This window comes from Pecten maximus, chromosome 10 (genome assembly GCF_902652985.1).
Source record: "Pecten maximus chromosome 10, xPecMax1.1, whole genome shotgun sequence".
NCBI lineage: Eukaryota > Metazoa > Mollusca > Bivalvia > Pectinida > Pectinidae > Pecten > Pecten maximus.
The window spans coordinates 17510479-17526418 of NC_047024.1; the positions used below are offsets into that span (position 1 = coordinate 17510479).

At 36.6% G+C, this 15940-nt stretch overlaps 1 protein-coding gene across 1 annotated transcript in view; it reads left to right on the top strand.

Moving 5' to 3' along the window:
* LOC117335465 (rho GTPase-activating protein 39-like) overlaps window positions 1-15940 on the top strand; it is a 151511-nt gene that overhangs the window by 86706 nt on the left and 48865 nt on the right. The window contains exon 4 of the mRNA XM_033895477.1: window positions 10084-10173. Coding sequence (XP_033751368.1) covers window positions 10084-10173 — 90 coding nt within the window. The remainder of the gene's footprint in view (window positions 1-10083; window positions 10174-15940) is intronic.

Sequence of the window (15940 nt, forward strand, 5' to 3'; positions counted from 1 at the left end):
ATCACCTAATCAACTAAGTAATTTGAAACTTTTACATGTTTAAAAATCGCTGCTACATCACATGCCTAATATTCTTGCTTCTATTGGGAAGAAAACAATTGCTGCTATATTTTGATATCATACTAGATTTATGCTTGATATGTCGAACAATCTTATGATTTGCTGCATGCTTGCTGTATTGAATTATTCTACATCCATGAAGAAATGGACAAGTTCCAACAAGAAAATTCAAAAGTTATTGGGGAGATTTTAGAATAATTTTTTTGAAAATTTGAGGTATAACTCAATAATCTTTCCTTAATGAAAAGAAATGAATGTCTGGTTAATATTTTATTAGATTATACTACAGGCACTGGAAACAGGGGCGGATCCAGGAAGTTCCAAGTGGGGAAGGGGTGGGAAGGGGTGGGTTGTGATGGGGGGGGGGGGGGGGGGGGGTGTGGTGGGAAGGGGCGGGATGGGGGGGGTTGTGGTGGATTGGGGTTGGATGGGTGGGAAGGGGTGGGATGGGTTTGGGGAGCTCTTGCCCATTTTGACAAAAACTGTCTTGTGCACTTTTGAAAAAGATAATACAATGGTTTATTGCTCATATTGAAATGTTTATTGTTTTCTGTATACATGAATTTGTTTCATATCTTAATATCACAACACTGAACATTTGACAGAAAGGTAATAAACACATTCTATACTATAACTGGTTGATTCTGTGTATACTTTTTGGTCTGTGATTTGTTTATTTAAATTCATGAAGTAAAAAGAGGTCGGTAAAATTTCAGGAAAGGTAATTAATTACAAGTCAGTTTCAAAGATTAGCTTATCGAAAATCTGAAACTTTTGGAGGTAGCAGTGTAAAGTATGTCAACTAACATCTAGTATTGTATCCAGCCTATTCTTGTTTTTATTTTATCATAATTCGTCTTTTGTCAGCGAGAATTCATCTTTAATTCTTAATTTTATAAATGGAATAAAAAGGGATATTCAAACGACGTGGTTGAAATGTTGATGTGACGTCATAGTATTGTTGCTGTGACGTCATAAATTTGTTGAGGATGTGTAAAGAACATGTGTAGCTTGTCTCAACCCCTGGGTGAGATAAGAAAATCTCACATTGTAAAATCGTGGATATCCCTGTCTAGGGTAAGAGAAACAGCTATCTCAGGTTACTAGATGTTTACAGAAAATGCAGTATTTCCCCATCAGGAACCATGCTCGGAGTACAAGCTAGTAGAGTTAAAATGAATTAGATTTATTTTAACCTGTGCCCCCTTGGCACATCAAGTTCTGGATCCACCCCTGGTAAAATGACACGTAAAAGGGTGAAATTCTGAAAGTTATAGTGTTCGAGTGAGAAAGAAGGGAGACAACTGCAACAGCAGTACAGGCATTAGATCAAAATGTATTTTGTTGAGTAGCTGAAGCAATGCTGTTGTAGCTTCCGATTAATAAGAAAATATTTGACTAACAATATTTACTTTGTCTTGATCAGTGTTGATCAGTGATAACTTCTTGTAATGTGTAAACAATATTTTATATTATTTATTGTTTAGTGAAGAAAAATCAGACATTCTGGTCTGGGAACAAAATGTTAGATAGAATTGGGAGGATATTTAATTATGTGGAGCAGAATAATGTACATGGCCTGCCTACCACATAACACAGACATGTATACTGGGGGGTATATCTTCACTACCAGCTAGGGTATGTCCCAGCAGACATATTAACAAGATAAAAGTAACCATTAAACATTAGGCGTAGTCTTGAAAGATATTCAAAGAGATTTATTGTGACAGACTGTGAATATTATTTATAATTTATTGTTTTGTTAGTTTGTTTGGGGTTTGTTTTTTTTTTTGGGGGGGGGGCTTTTGTTTTATATGTGCCATTTTAAGACAGATCAGAAAGCATGATGTCTCTAACTGCCATCGAATCAATTTTGAAGTTTGCTATTTCTTCAGAAATACTGGAAGTATATTTATCAAGCTTTACATATCCTTTCATCTTGGCTCCTAGTTGTTCATATTCAATTTCGAGTCTGGTTTGGGAATCAAAATGGCAGATAGGAGGTCATCTTGGATTTTGACAGTTGAAAATTGTCACCAATAAGTTCATCTTAGATCTTCCTAGAATTCATATATTGTTTCCTCTTGTTACCAAATGATTAAGAAGGAAAGGGGAAAGAAGGGAAAAGATCAATCGTTCATAGGACCAATAAAGACCATTCAATGGTTGACTCCGAGATATCCCTCTTGGATGTCTTGTTAATAATATGAATTATATCTGCCAATAAGGTCATTTCCTGCAGTTTAGTAAAAATGTTCGACAGTATTATTTGATACTCCTATAAACCACCCCCTACTTTCGTCCTTGAGGTTTATGTGTTACCTTGCCAAGGGGCTGACAGTCAGCTCATAGTTTGTTATAAAAAGTGGGAGGACGGGACAAATGTATTGCTTAGTTAACAGGGAGGTCAAGAGTTAACAACAGGTACATGGAAATGTTTTACACAAAAGGTAACAAGATCACTTCAGAGAGACAGAGATCAAGTCACCTGACAGGGTCAGGGCCATGTTTCATACACGGGAAGTTTCAGGTCTGAACATCCCTGTGGGCCTGGTCATGAACCCTACATTGTCAGAAAAGGTCTGCCTTACAAAATATAGAGCAGGAAGTCTGTATGTTGTTGAGGGAGAACCTTTTGAGTTCTTGGTTACTGTTAATTAGTTCACAATAATGTATTGATAATGTTATTAGGTAAGGATTAGCAATAAGGGTGTCTAACACATCAACTTAATCCGGTATGTTTCAGCTGTGAAAATTATATCTGTATCCGACTGTTTCCATCTAACTGATCATGGATAACCATGTATTTGTTGTTCAGTATCCATTGAGCAGGCTAGAAGTTTTAATGAATACCTGGACTAATGTCGTAGTGGATCTTAGTAAAGTGGACCCCTTTATCCTCCCTATACAACTCAGTGGTCGGTGGTCGTACAGGTAATTCAGGGGAGGTGCTACCTGTCAACACTCACCTGTGTATGATACTACGGGCCTCCCTAACAATCCCCTACCGGATATGAAGGGGTCAGAACGGGTCCTTAGGAACCCCACCCCACTGTAGGGATGTCTGTCCTTGTTATGTGACTCATCACTTACGGGACGTGTAGTGATTGCCAACATAAGGCGTATTTTGAGGTGTGAATATATCAACAAGTCATCTGTTTGTATGTGTACATGTGTGTCGTGGTGCATTTTACACACCTGTCTTACCTGCAGACAGGGCTGGCATTAACAGGTACGGTGGACATTCTCAGGTGTGACAGAATGTGTGGCGTGACAATTATTAAAGCTACACTTGATCTCGTTTACCTGGATGATGACTTTAACCACAATTAGAACTTAAATGTCAGGTATTTCACGCAGGTAACAATGCAAGACTGAAAGTTTTTTCACTTCCTTGGAATTTTACACTGGCCATTCACTTTTCTGTTGACTTGGAACTGTGCCTTATTTTACCTGTGATTTACCTGAGAGTTGGTGAGGTGGGAGTGGATAACAGGTGCTGATGTCCAATGTCGGGATGTAGTGTTTAGGGTGTTTACACTTGACCACTGGACACAACATCAGGATGTAGTGTTAGGGTGTTTACACTTGACCACTGGACACAACACGGACTAGCGACAATGGGCAGGCGCATCAGTACCAGCTCTAACTGTGCCAGCTGTTTTCCTTTTGTAAATATAATTTTGTTTCACAATTTTCCTCATTGATATCCATCATCATTTTCAGTTGTCACCATCAATCTTACTTCACGTGTAAAATCGGTTATTTTTGTCAGCATGACAGGATGGCTTATCAGATAAACTCATTTATCACCAGAAATCAGTAATATTCTATAGACCAGATCAAAATATAAAGTCAATGATAAAATCTTACATGTATGCAAATACTGAATTAGTCATCTACTTCTGATTAAATTACTAAAAAAAATTATCAATTGTGTAAAAAGTCAGATTCGGAAAACCATTTACATGAAATTTTGGTGACAGTTTTATAGAACCAAAGGTATTTCTTGTCTCCAGATATGTTTAATCTATAATTTGTGGGAAATATGTCATGGTCAGTTTTGAAAGCCTATTGCATAATGTCAGTAATCATTACAAAATATCAATATAAACCACTGTGCCATAGTTCAAGAAGATTACACAAACTTTGTCTCCATGTAGGGGCTTACTGGAGGACATTTGATTATTGCAGGATACATATTGATATTTCTGTCTGTAAAGAAGCTATCTATTGTTAACGTCCTGTGAAGACTGGTGACATTTCCATGAATGTTTGGGGACAACTTTGGTATTCAGAGGGATAAAAAAGGAAAATGCTGAAGTAAATATTAGATCTCACACCATGTTTAAGTCAACACATGTGTTAGCAAATACAACTGTTCACTCAATCCTTTTATCTATTGTAACTATGTAAATATTCAAGGAAATTATTTCCCTTCTAGATTGTAGGTTTAGATTTGTTGTTAAGGAAAACGATCATCAAGGTTTAGTGCGGAAAATGATAAATGATTGTATCTGACCTCTGTTAAACAGTGTAGATCGTGGTCTATGTTAAACAGTGTAGATCGTGGTCTATGACCTCTGTTAAACAGTGTAGATCGTGGTCTATGACCTCTGTTAAACAGTGTAGATTGTGGTCTATGACCTCTGTTAAACAGTGTAGATCGTGGTCTATGACCTCTGTTAAACAGTGAAGATCGTGGTCTATGACCTCTGTTAAACAGTGTAGATCGTGGTCTTTGACCTCTGTTAAACAGTGTAGATCGTGGTCTTTGGCCTCTGTTAAACAGTGTAGATCGTGGTCTTTGACCTCTGTTAAACAGTGTAGATCGTGGTCTATGGCCTCTGTTAAACAGTGTAGATCGTGGTCTATGACCTCTGTTAAACAGTGTAAACGTGGTCTGGTGTTAAACAGTGTAGATCGTGGTCTATGACCTCTGTTATACAGTGTAGATTGTGGTCTATGACCTCTGTTAAACAGTGTAGATCGTGGTCTATGGCCTCTGTTAAACAGTGTAGATCGTAGTCTATGACCTCTGTTAAACAGTGTAGATCCTGGTCTGGTGTTAAACAGTGTAGATCGTGGTCTATGACCTATGTTAAACAGTGTAGATCGTGGTCAATGACCTCTGTTAAACAGTGTAGATCGTGGTCTATGACCTCTGTTATACAGTGTAGATCGTGGTCTATGACCTATGTTAAACAGTGTAGATCGTGGCCTATGACCTCTGTTAAACAGTGTAGATCGTGGTCTATGTTAAACAGTGTAGATCGTGGTCTATGACCTCTGTTAAACAGTGTAGATCGTGGTCTATGACCTCTGTTAAACAGTGAAGATCGTGGTCTATGACCTCTGTTAAACAGTGTAGATCGTGGTCTTTGACCTCTGTTAAACAGTGTAGATCGTGGTCTTTGGCCTCTGTTAAACAGTGTAGATCGTGGTCTGATGTTAAACAGTGTAGATCGTGGTCTATGACCTCTGTTAAACAGTGTAGATCGTGGTCTTTGGCCTCTGTTAAACAGTGTAGATCGTGGTCTATGGCCTCTGTTAAACAGTGTAGATCGTAGTCTATGACCTCTGTTAAACAGTGTAGATCGTAGTCTATGACCTCTGTTAAACAGTGTAGATCGTGGTCTATGACCTATGTTAAACAGTGTAGATCGTGGTCTATGACCTCTGTTAAACAGTGTAGATCGTGGTCTATGACCTATGTTAAACAGTGTAGATCGTGGTCTATGACCTATGTTAAACAGTGTAGATCGTGGTCTATGACCTCTGTTAAACAGTGTAGATCGTGGTCTATGACCTCTGTTAAACAGTGTAGATCGTGGTCTATGACCTATGTTAAACAGTGTAGATCGTGGTCTATGACCTATGTTAAACAGTGTAGATCGTGGTCTGGTGTTAAACAGTGTAGATCGTGGTCTGGTGTTAAACAGTGTAGATTGTGGTCTATGACCTCTGTTAAACAGTGTAGATCGTGGTCTATGACCTCTGTTAAACAGTGTAGATCGTGGTCTATGACCTCTGTTAAACAGTGTAGATCGTGGTCTGGTGTTAAACAGTGTAGATTGTGGTCTATGACCTCTGTTAAACAGTGTAGATCGTGGTCTATGACCTCTGTTAAACAGTGTAGATCGTGGTCTATGACCTCTGTTAAACAGTGTAGATCGTGGTCTGGTGTTAAACAGTGTAGATTGTGGTCTGGTGTTAAACAGTGTAGATTGTGGTCTATGACCTCTGTTAAACAGTGTAGATCGTGGTCTATGACCTCTGTTAAACAGTGTAGATCGTGGTCTGGTGTTAAACAATGTAGATCGTGGTCTTTGACCTCTGTTAAACAGTGTAGATCGTGGTCTGGTGTTAAACAATGTAGATCGTGGTCTATGACCTCTGTTAAACAGTGTAGATCGTGGTCTATGACCTCTGTTAAACAGTGTAGATCGTGGTCTATGACCTCTGTTAAACAGTGTAGATCGTGGTCTGGTGTTAAACAGTGTAGATTGTGGTCCGGTGTTAAACAGTGTAGATCGTGGTCTACTTCAGACGTAGAGCTGGAGACTTCAAGTCTTATCAGTTTCATATTGATTATCCTGAGGTCTGATATGTACATTCAAAATCAACATTATTGAAAAAGCATGTGTAATTTTGACTGAGAATTAGGAGGAGATAAGGCACAGGAAATGTTGGGTTGTATGACAGCATGATGGATTTGTCTGGTTAATGGATAGGGTACAAATAAAAAATGTCAATACATGATTTCGGTGAGGGCTAAATGTGTGCCTGACTTGATACAGATAAACAGAATGTCATGTTTCTCTAGCTCGTATATGATTATAAAGGAGGATCTATAAGCTGAGATTAGTAAAAACTTTGTATGGAGTATTCTAGGTCTCGGAAATATGTATTACTCAAAGTCTACTAGTCTACCCAGCTGTATGAATGAGAACCTCTGAATATATGATTTGGTACATTTATGATAATTGCATAAAACATCAGGCTCATGCTCTGTGTATGATAAATACCTGTGTTTTAGGATGTTTACAAATTACCATACCAAGCTCACAAACATGACTAATGTTCTGAAAAGATAAAAGGGGCCGCGGTGGCCGAGTGGTTAAGGTGTACCGACACTTTAACACTAGCCCTCCACCACTGGGTTGCGAGTTCGAAAACCTACGTGGGGCAGTTGCCAGGTTCTGACCGTAGGCCGGTGGTTTTTCTCCGAGTACTCCGGCTTTCCTCCACCTCCAAAACCTGGCACGTCCTTAAATGACCCTGGCTGTTAATAGGACGTTAAACAAAAACAAACAAACTGAAAAGAATAAGTTGAGAACTAAAGACCAAAAAATGTTAAAAAACAGCATCATAAACTTGTTGAATCATTTTGGAATATGTTTGAAGAGTTTGAAACTTTCGAGACAAGATACATGTAAAACATATGATTTGTATCCGATATAATATTATCCTGTTGTAAAGGTTTACAAAACAACCTAGCTAATAAGGCCGTGGTATGTTAAACTGTGTTGGGAACACATCCGTGAACACATCCCATATTGTGTTGGATACAAATATTTACTGTCCATGCAATACAAACATACCCTATCTCTAATACACACGATGATGAGTAATTCTAATCAGAGTTGTCTCCCCTGATAACGACAAGGACAAACTGATATTGATGTTAAACTGCTTCAGATGTGTTAGAATTGGTTCAGTTTTATATTAGAAATAAAGTATTTCATGGAGACTACTGAATAATTGGCTGTGTTTATGGTAACATAACCTTGGTATTAAATGTTATTTCTGCTCAAACCTGTAATTTGTTAATGAATAAAGCATTTCATGTGAGAGCAATCTTTCCCTCGTGATGGGTGGCATGGTTTGGGCAACTTAACCTTTAAATGTTATGGGTGAAGGCTGTCTCAGTAGACATTGATAACATTTACATCAGAGTTGTGAGGACAATAGAGTAAAGAAGATCAACATTCTTTGGTATGTTAAGTCCACGCCTATAGTCCAGTCACCAACACGATATGTATAACATCTGTCGCTCGATCGCAAACAAATTCAATACAGAATCATTGTGAAACAGTAAGTATGCTGCTCAATCCTCAAAATCGATACTCATATACCACACTTTACCTTAATTTAAATTCTGAACTTGGTAGAAAATGTTATTTCATAATTATAAAAAGGTATTAATAGTATTATGTCATAATTCAGGTATGTATTGATATGTATTGCTGGACTGGATTGGATATTATTTTTTAAATTTCAGGAAATGGAAAATATTTAAATAACTGCAGAATTTGTTCTCATTTAGTAAAACTTTACTAGAATAAAATGAAAGATTCGCATACTAAAATGTTGTATTGTAAATACAAATTTGAATGGCGTTTCAGGACAGATTTTTTTTCAAACCACTTACGCAATAGAGATTCTGTCTGATCGGGAGAAGAAGTTATGAATGACAGATATGATTGGATGTAGTAAAAAGTTGTATCATCAACAAGGGTCCATTGACTTGTTATCAGATCTGTAGAAAGTATGACAGGACGCTTCACTCTTCCTTGAATGACTGCTTTATAATTGGCGTAGATAACACACATGTATGAAATATGTAATGTGCATCAATTTTCTCCCGAGTTCAACATACCATGTAACTTAGTCACAAGTTTTGGTTCTGGTTGAAGAAGAGGAGAATAAGATTTTTCTTTAAAAACCACTTCATTTCTTAACAGAACACCAGTGTACATTATTTATCAGTAGTTATCTCCCATTATTAAATTCTCTCTTGACTAGCTCTTTTGTTTCCTTCAATAAAGAAATACATTGTGATAGGATTGAAGATCTCAGTAACTTCAGAATGTTTATTAAAACCTGTCCACGATGAAATGTCACCTTTGATTGCCGTACAGAGAGTGCCGTTGTGATTGGTTATGATAGGTATTTGGGTTTGGATGTGATTCGTTATATTTTTAATTCATATTTAAAAAAATTCTGGTTTTATATTGAATTTATGTAATTTGTTAATAGGTACATTGATATATATTTAGGATACATTTATTTTGTAAGGAAAAAAACAAACACAAATTGACACAATTTTCACAATTAAACACACATACACGGACTTCTAAGCAATCACAGCTTCACTAATAGTTTTGTATCTTGTTTGTTTTGTTTTTTTTACTTTCATTTTACTTCGCAAATATGTCACTAATTCTCTCTGCAGTGCATTAACTTTGAACTTATTTCTCTAAGATTATGTAGTAATTAAAACTTAATTTAATTAGTGCCAGGAAATTACAGTACTCGGTATTAAGATGTCAGTCAGTGTTACTGAATTTAAGGTTAATGTTTTTTAGGTCACCTGAGCTCAGCGACCTTTTCCGATCTTTATTCATCGTTCATCATGCATTGTCCCTCATCTGTTAACAAAAACTCCTGAACCAATTTTGATGAAATTTTGCAGAAACTTTCCTGGGCCAAAAATTAACCAAAGTTGGAATATGGTTCCCACCAATCAGGGGCCTGTGGATCAGGGTCAAAAAGGTCAAATTGACTGAAACTTCAAAAATCTTCTTCTTGATGTGCTTAGAATCAAATGGTTATTGTCCCTGGGTTTTATGTTTCTGCTTTGGGAGGAGCTAAACTGTTCTTTTGTTTTTATAGGACATATTTAGAATTACATGTTAAATACATAGAATATATCTACATGTTTAAAACTCAGGTGACCATTACAATCTTGTCTCATTTTTACCTTGGCTTCTTTTGAAATAATTTCTCTTTTTATCAAATTCAGAATCATAATGGTAACAATCTATATATTAGTACTTCAATACTATTTTTTCCACAGAAGGGTTGTCATATAATAAATGATTAAAAAAAACATTGGAGAAGGAGTGAAGTTTCCCATTTTACAATAGACAGCAATGTCTTTATATGAACTTAAACTTGACTGAAACGGTATTTTCATTTATCAAATTTCATCCATGTTTCTTTCTCCAATTTTTTCAGACCCTAAAGCAGAACACAGAAGTTCGAGATGAGGAAGAAAGGGCCCAGCGACGACGTGAGATAGCTACACAAACACCTGTACCTCATACAGTAAGTATTATTATTCTCTTTATTTCCTCCGCAAATGAAGATTCACAAATAGAATAATTACATCATACAATCAACATATAAACAAGAATAGTCTGAATATACATATACAAAGTTATTTCACACACAAGTAATTATATTGAAACATCAATTGTTAGCAAATTGGGTTATATTTTTAAGCATTTCATTCAGAAAATTTACATTTGCTAATCTTACATATTCGTTGTCTTCGTTAGACATGTCATAGTCTAACTTGCTTCCTAATAAAGTATTAACTAGTTCAAAATCTGATAAATTGTGAAGGTACGCAATAAAATCAATACCCAACATATTAAATAAAAAACACCATAATTTATCACGAATAGCAGTATTCTTTTCACAATGTAGAATTATATGCATTAAAGTATCGTTGTATAAAATACCACAGTAGTGGCATAAAGCCATATGGTCCAACATACGAGATGTTGTACATAATTTTATGATACAGTGTATAGATTTATAATACTGAGGATATTTAATAGCCAATTTCCATAAATAATGTGGTTTAATCTTAGAATGAATAAATTTAAATCTGAAAAAGTCATTGTGGTTATGCATACGTTCTAACCATGCAGTTTCCTCTACTCTATATACATTTTCATAGACACTTTTTTTCCATTGTAGTTTCCCCGGAAAATACCCTAGCTTTATATAGTCAACAAAAGTCTCATACAATGAATATTTTCTTAAAATAGAAATAATGTCGGGTATAAATCCCTGTTGTTTTTCGTTGTTTACAATGAACATAAAAAATCTAGTAATAAATATCTTGTGTACTAGCATACTATTATCGATATTATAAATTCGTCCCAGAAATAATAATTTCTTGATATTAATATAAGATTCAATACTAGTCCAGCCAAGCAATGATACACACATGTCTGTCCTAGTTCTCTTTTCAAACCTTTGAATACTTTTCACAATAAAATTTTGTGCCTTTTCTAATAATAATACTTCAGTTTTGGAGAGTAACCATAGTTCACATCCGAAAAGTGCAGAAGGATACACTTTAATTTTGACTATTTTAGCAACAGTGAGAGGGTTAAGTGCGTTGGGATGAGCCCCAGATTTTAGAAGAGACATAACACCAGTTTTTAATTTACAACATGCTCTAGTAGTTCTTTCAACTGAATTTCTTCTGCCGTTTAACAATATTCCGACATGTTTAATTTCTTCAACTACAGGCAGTACAAATTTGTATAGATAGACATTTTGTATATTATGGGATATGCGTTTTTCAGAAAACAATACAATTTTACTTTTCGTAGATGAGAAAGTGAATCTCCACTTCTTACTATAGGTTTCACATATATTAACCATTTTTTGTAGGCTTTGAAAATTTGTACTAACAAGACAAATGTCATCTGCCTGAGTTGGGATGTTAACTTTTAAATCTGCAATAACTGCGCCGTTTCCACAATTTTCCATTTCATTCAATAATTCGTTTATGAAAATTAGGTACAGTTTGGCAGACAAAGATCCCCCTTGCAAAATTCCTCTCTCCATTTTGATCAAAGGTGATGTTAAGCCATTAAATAAGATTGAACTTTCTACATGTGTATACATTTCTTTAAGAATAACCCATATCTTGCCTCTCAGTCCAATTTCATGTATTTTAAAAAGAAGACCTGCGTGCCACACTGTGTCGAACGCCTTGTTGCTGTCTAAAAATGCAACATATACATTTGATCCATTTTCTAAATTATAATTAATACATTCTTGTAAGTTAAAAGATGTGCATAGGCTACACAGATTACTTTGGTATGCAGACTGCTGCTTATTGGGAAACGTATCAGAACATATGACTGGGCTGATTCTATTTGATATAGACATTTCAAATAACTTAAACATGACTGGCAGTAGGGTGATGCCTCTATAATTATTGGGATCATCTTTTACTTTCCCTTGACCTTTGTGCAACGTAACAATTAATCCCTTTTTCCACTGTTTTGGGATGTATTCATTTTTTATTATCATATTGAACAACGCAGCCATATGTTCGAATAGTTTTTTACTTCCGTACTTAAAATGCTCATAAACTAAACCATCATGCCCTCCAGCTTTATTTGTGCTGAGTTTCTTGCATGACGTCGATATCTCTACTGACGTAATGACGTCATTCAGGAAATTATCCTGTTCAAACTTAACACTGGACTCAATATTGTCAATATGCGTGTTAATATCATTTTCAAAGCCTGTTTCAAAACATTCATCCGATTTATCTTGAAATATCGTACCAAAATGTAACGCCCATGCCTCTACAATGTCAGCAGGCTCACGTAAGGTTTTACCATTGTACCTTAATTCAGTTTGTGATTGGGGTCGTTTATTAACTTTACGTTTATACAATTGCCAAAACAATGTTTGGTCTATCTCACCACACTTATCAATTTCAGAAAACTGATTAGACATATAAGTATGAAAGGCAGTACGTAAATTTCTGCGAAAAATAGCTTTGTTTTGTTTATACTCCAAAAAACTGACGCTTCCGGATCTTGGCCTACCTTCTAAGATCCAACGTTTCCTTTTATTAGTCATTACCTTATGCATTTGTGATACTTCGTCGTTCCAATACGGTTTAAGATAACTTTTGTATTCACTTTTAGGTAATGTTAAGTCAGCAGCTTTCTTGACTGACAATACTATGTTAGAATAATATCCGTCAATGTCGTTATTCGATATAATACCTTCAGGTATAATCACTGAACTCAAATTATCATCTAGACATATTGTATAACATTTCAAGGCATTGATTGTTTTTGCCTTTTTCCAATTATATTTTACATATGCAGATCCCGCAGAATGAGGGGCAGAAACTGGTATGGATATGGAACATATGACAGGGTGATGTTCCGATAAATTATGAAGATCATCGTCTAGTACTTCACAGTAATTTATCAAGTCAAAAACGTTTGACTGAATTAAGATATGATCAATGATAGTACAGTGTCCTGTTTGAGGATAAAAGGTGTACACTGGTCCTTTACAATTTAACTGAACGTTAGCAGAATACAAATTAGTTCTATCTAAAAAAGATTGGAATACACTTGACCTTTCATTTTTTTTCAAAATTACTTCTGTGCCCTCTGATTTTAACATTCAGATCACCAATTATAAAAACCCTACCCTTTTTTGAGTAAACTGTAACTAGTGACTCTAGAATTTCAACATGCTCAATAAAAACATCAATTGGTCTTGATGAGGCTGGCATATAAACTGCGAAACAGTACAAATATTCCTTATTGGGAGTTTGAATCTCCACACCAACTATCCTTGAACTTTCAACCTCTATTTCCGAAAAAATAAAATTGTTAGATTTACAAAGAATTACCACACCACCTCTAACGTTACATTTATACCGGAAAGGGTCAATTTCATGAACCGGTTTAACTATAGCTGTATAACCATACTGTTTAAACATGTCGAAGAAAGATAAATTATATTCTCTCACCCAGTGTTCTGAAAGACCACAAATATCTATATGATATTTTTCTAAACATTCCAGTAAATATGGAGAGCCGGCCATAACGCCCTCTATGTTCCAACACATCATGTTAATTGAGTCAACCATCATTGATTTGGTTGTAAAAGACTTGTCTCGGAACCCATTCTCTCATACCGATTCCACTAGGCCAGAAGCCACCAGCCGATATGATTCCGACGTCCTCTGATTGTATATTTAGTTGGGCGGAGGCTGTTGATTTCCAACTGTTCTGAAAATACTTTATATGCGTCACGCGCACACCTGATTTATGAAGAAAATCCCTCATCGCTGATTCTGACGCTATTCTCTTGTTAATACCATGTATATAGAACCGGCTTATTTTTTGTCTCGACACAGCCTTGTATCCAACAAATCGGTCTGCCAAGCTTGACTGTTCTTTTACAAAATCAGATTTTTCACAACGGGGAGCGGATGTGTTACTTCGACAAGCCGAAGTGGGAAAATGTACAGGGATAGCACTTGATGCAACCGTGGAGTACGATCGACTTTCCCTTTCTCTGGCTTTCTCTCCACAAACCTTACTGTCGTTGTTTTCTACTCCTGTACTACTGGGTGGACTCGCGCCTGACGTTGTTGCGGAGTTCGAATGGATAGGCGCATTCGTGTGAGTCTCTGGTATATCCACGCACCTGTGGCTGAGGGGTGCGTTCGTTTGTGTTTCGGGGTCATGTCGTTGTATACCTCTCGACTGAGGAACTGTGTCTGCGTCTAGCACACTGAATCTGTTGTATGTTTCTACAGTATGCTTTGCGCGATCATCAATAGTAGACTTTGATTTACATGAACCTTGAGACTCGCTCTTATCAACTTTTTTCCTCAACTTGTCTAGTTGTTTTTTTATCCCTTCTACAGAAGATGCACATGTTTGTATTGAATCTTGAGTTTTGGTCATGTCGGAATCGTAGCATTTGATGTAGTTACCAACGCGTTCCGATAATAGTTTGAGCGACTTTTTAGTACTTGCGACGCCGTTTAACTGGTCATTGTCGTACCGACTCGCCATATTTTTGAAGTCTGAAGCGGATTCAACAATCTGTTTCATGTCCTTTTTCACGGTGACTACCTGCTTCTCGACATCTTCAATTTTCTTACATGAATCTTGGTAAATTACATTAATTTCATTAAGTTCGTTTCTGATTTTTTTATTTTCTAGTTTCAGAGCCTCAATTTCCGCCTTGTTTGCTGTTTGTTCTCTTTGGAGCTCGTTCACAGTTTCAAGTAGGGCTTTGTTTTCATGCTTATTGTCTGTTACTTGTTTTAGCTGTTGTCGCGTTTCTGTTTGTGTTTTTTCCCTTCTTTTCTGTGCTGTGTCCTTTTCTTTATATAACTTGTCAATTTTCTGTTCGAGGTTGTTCACGACTTTATTGTATTCACACTTCATTTCGTGAATTTCTCTTTGTAGGATGATAACAGTTTCTTTTAAAGATACAATACCACCAACATCGGATTGTTCCGTATTCTGTGCTTTGTTGCTGACAGTGCTAAGCGCTTTTCTGCTTTTGGACGGCACCACTTCACACAGGTCTTCTGTGTATTCACCCTCGCACGCGCGGGTCAGAACAAAACAATCTTTCGCAAGCTTTTTACATGCGGGTGCTGCCCCGGTACTACGGGCTACGCGACGTTTCCTTAGGTAACCATCTTTCTTAGGGAAATCGTCTCTAATAACTGCAATTGTAAACAGTTTATAACGTAGAGCCTCAAGATCAGGAACACTATCGCGTGTGATATTCCGTATATGGTCTATCATGACGTCTTTAGGAGTATCTTTCATTTTTTCTATTTCAGTGAGGTAAGATGACGTTTCAATCGTTTGTGACGTGGTTTCATTACACTCTTCACTTTGTGACGCGAGACTTACATCCCGTAAACTGTCACTCATTGTTTCGTTCATATCGTAAAACGTCAATGGAATCTGACCATTTTCCCATTCTGTTAGATCGAGGGAATTTACGGACACAAGTTCGGTATACTGTGGTGTATACGATTGTTCATGGGGTTCATACTGTTGAATATCACCGTCGTGAGTATCGCTAATGGTGGAAAAACTCATTATGAAATGATGGTAGAGCGTGACGGTCGCTCGGCTATACCGCGACCCTCGGGGTGAGTATCGCTCACCTGTGTCGATATCTATAGCATACAACTGTATATATATAGTAATGATGCACAAATCAATCTCAAAATGTTCGAAAATGCGACAATTATATGTCAAATCGACAAGAT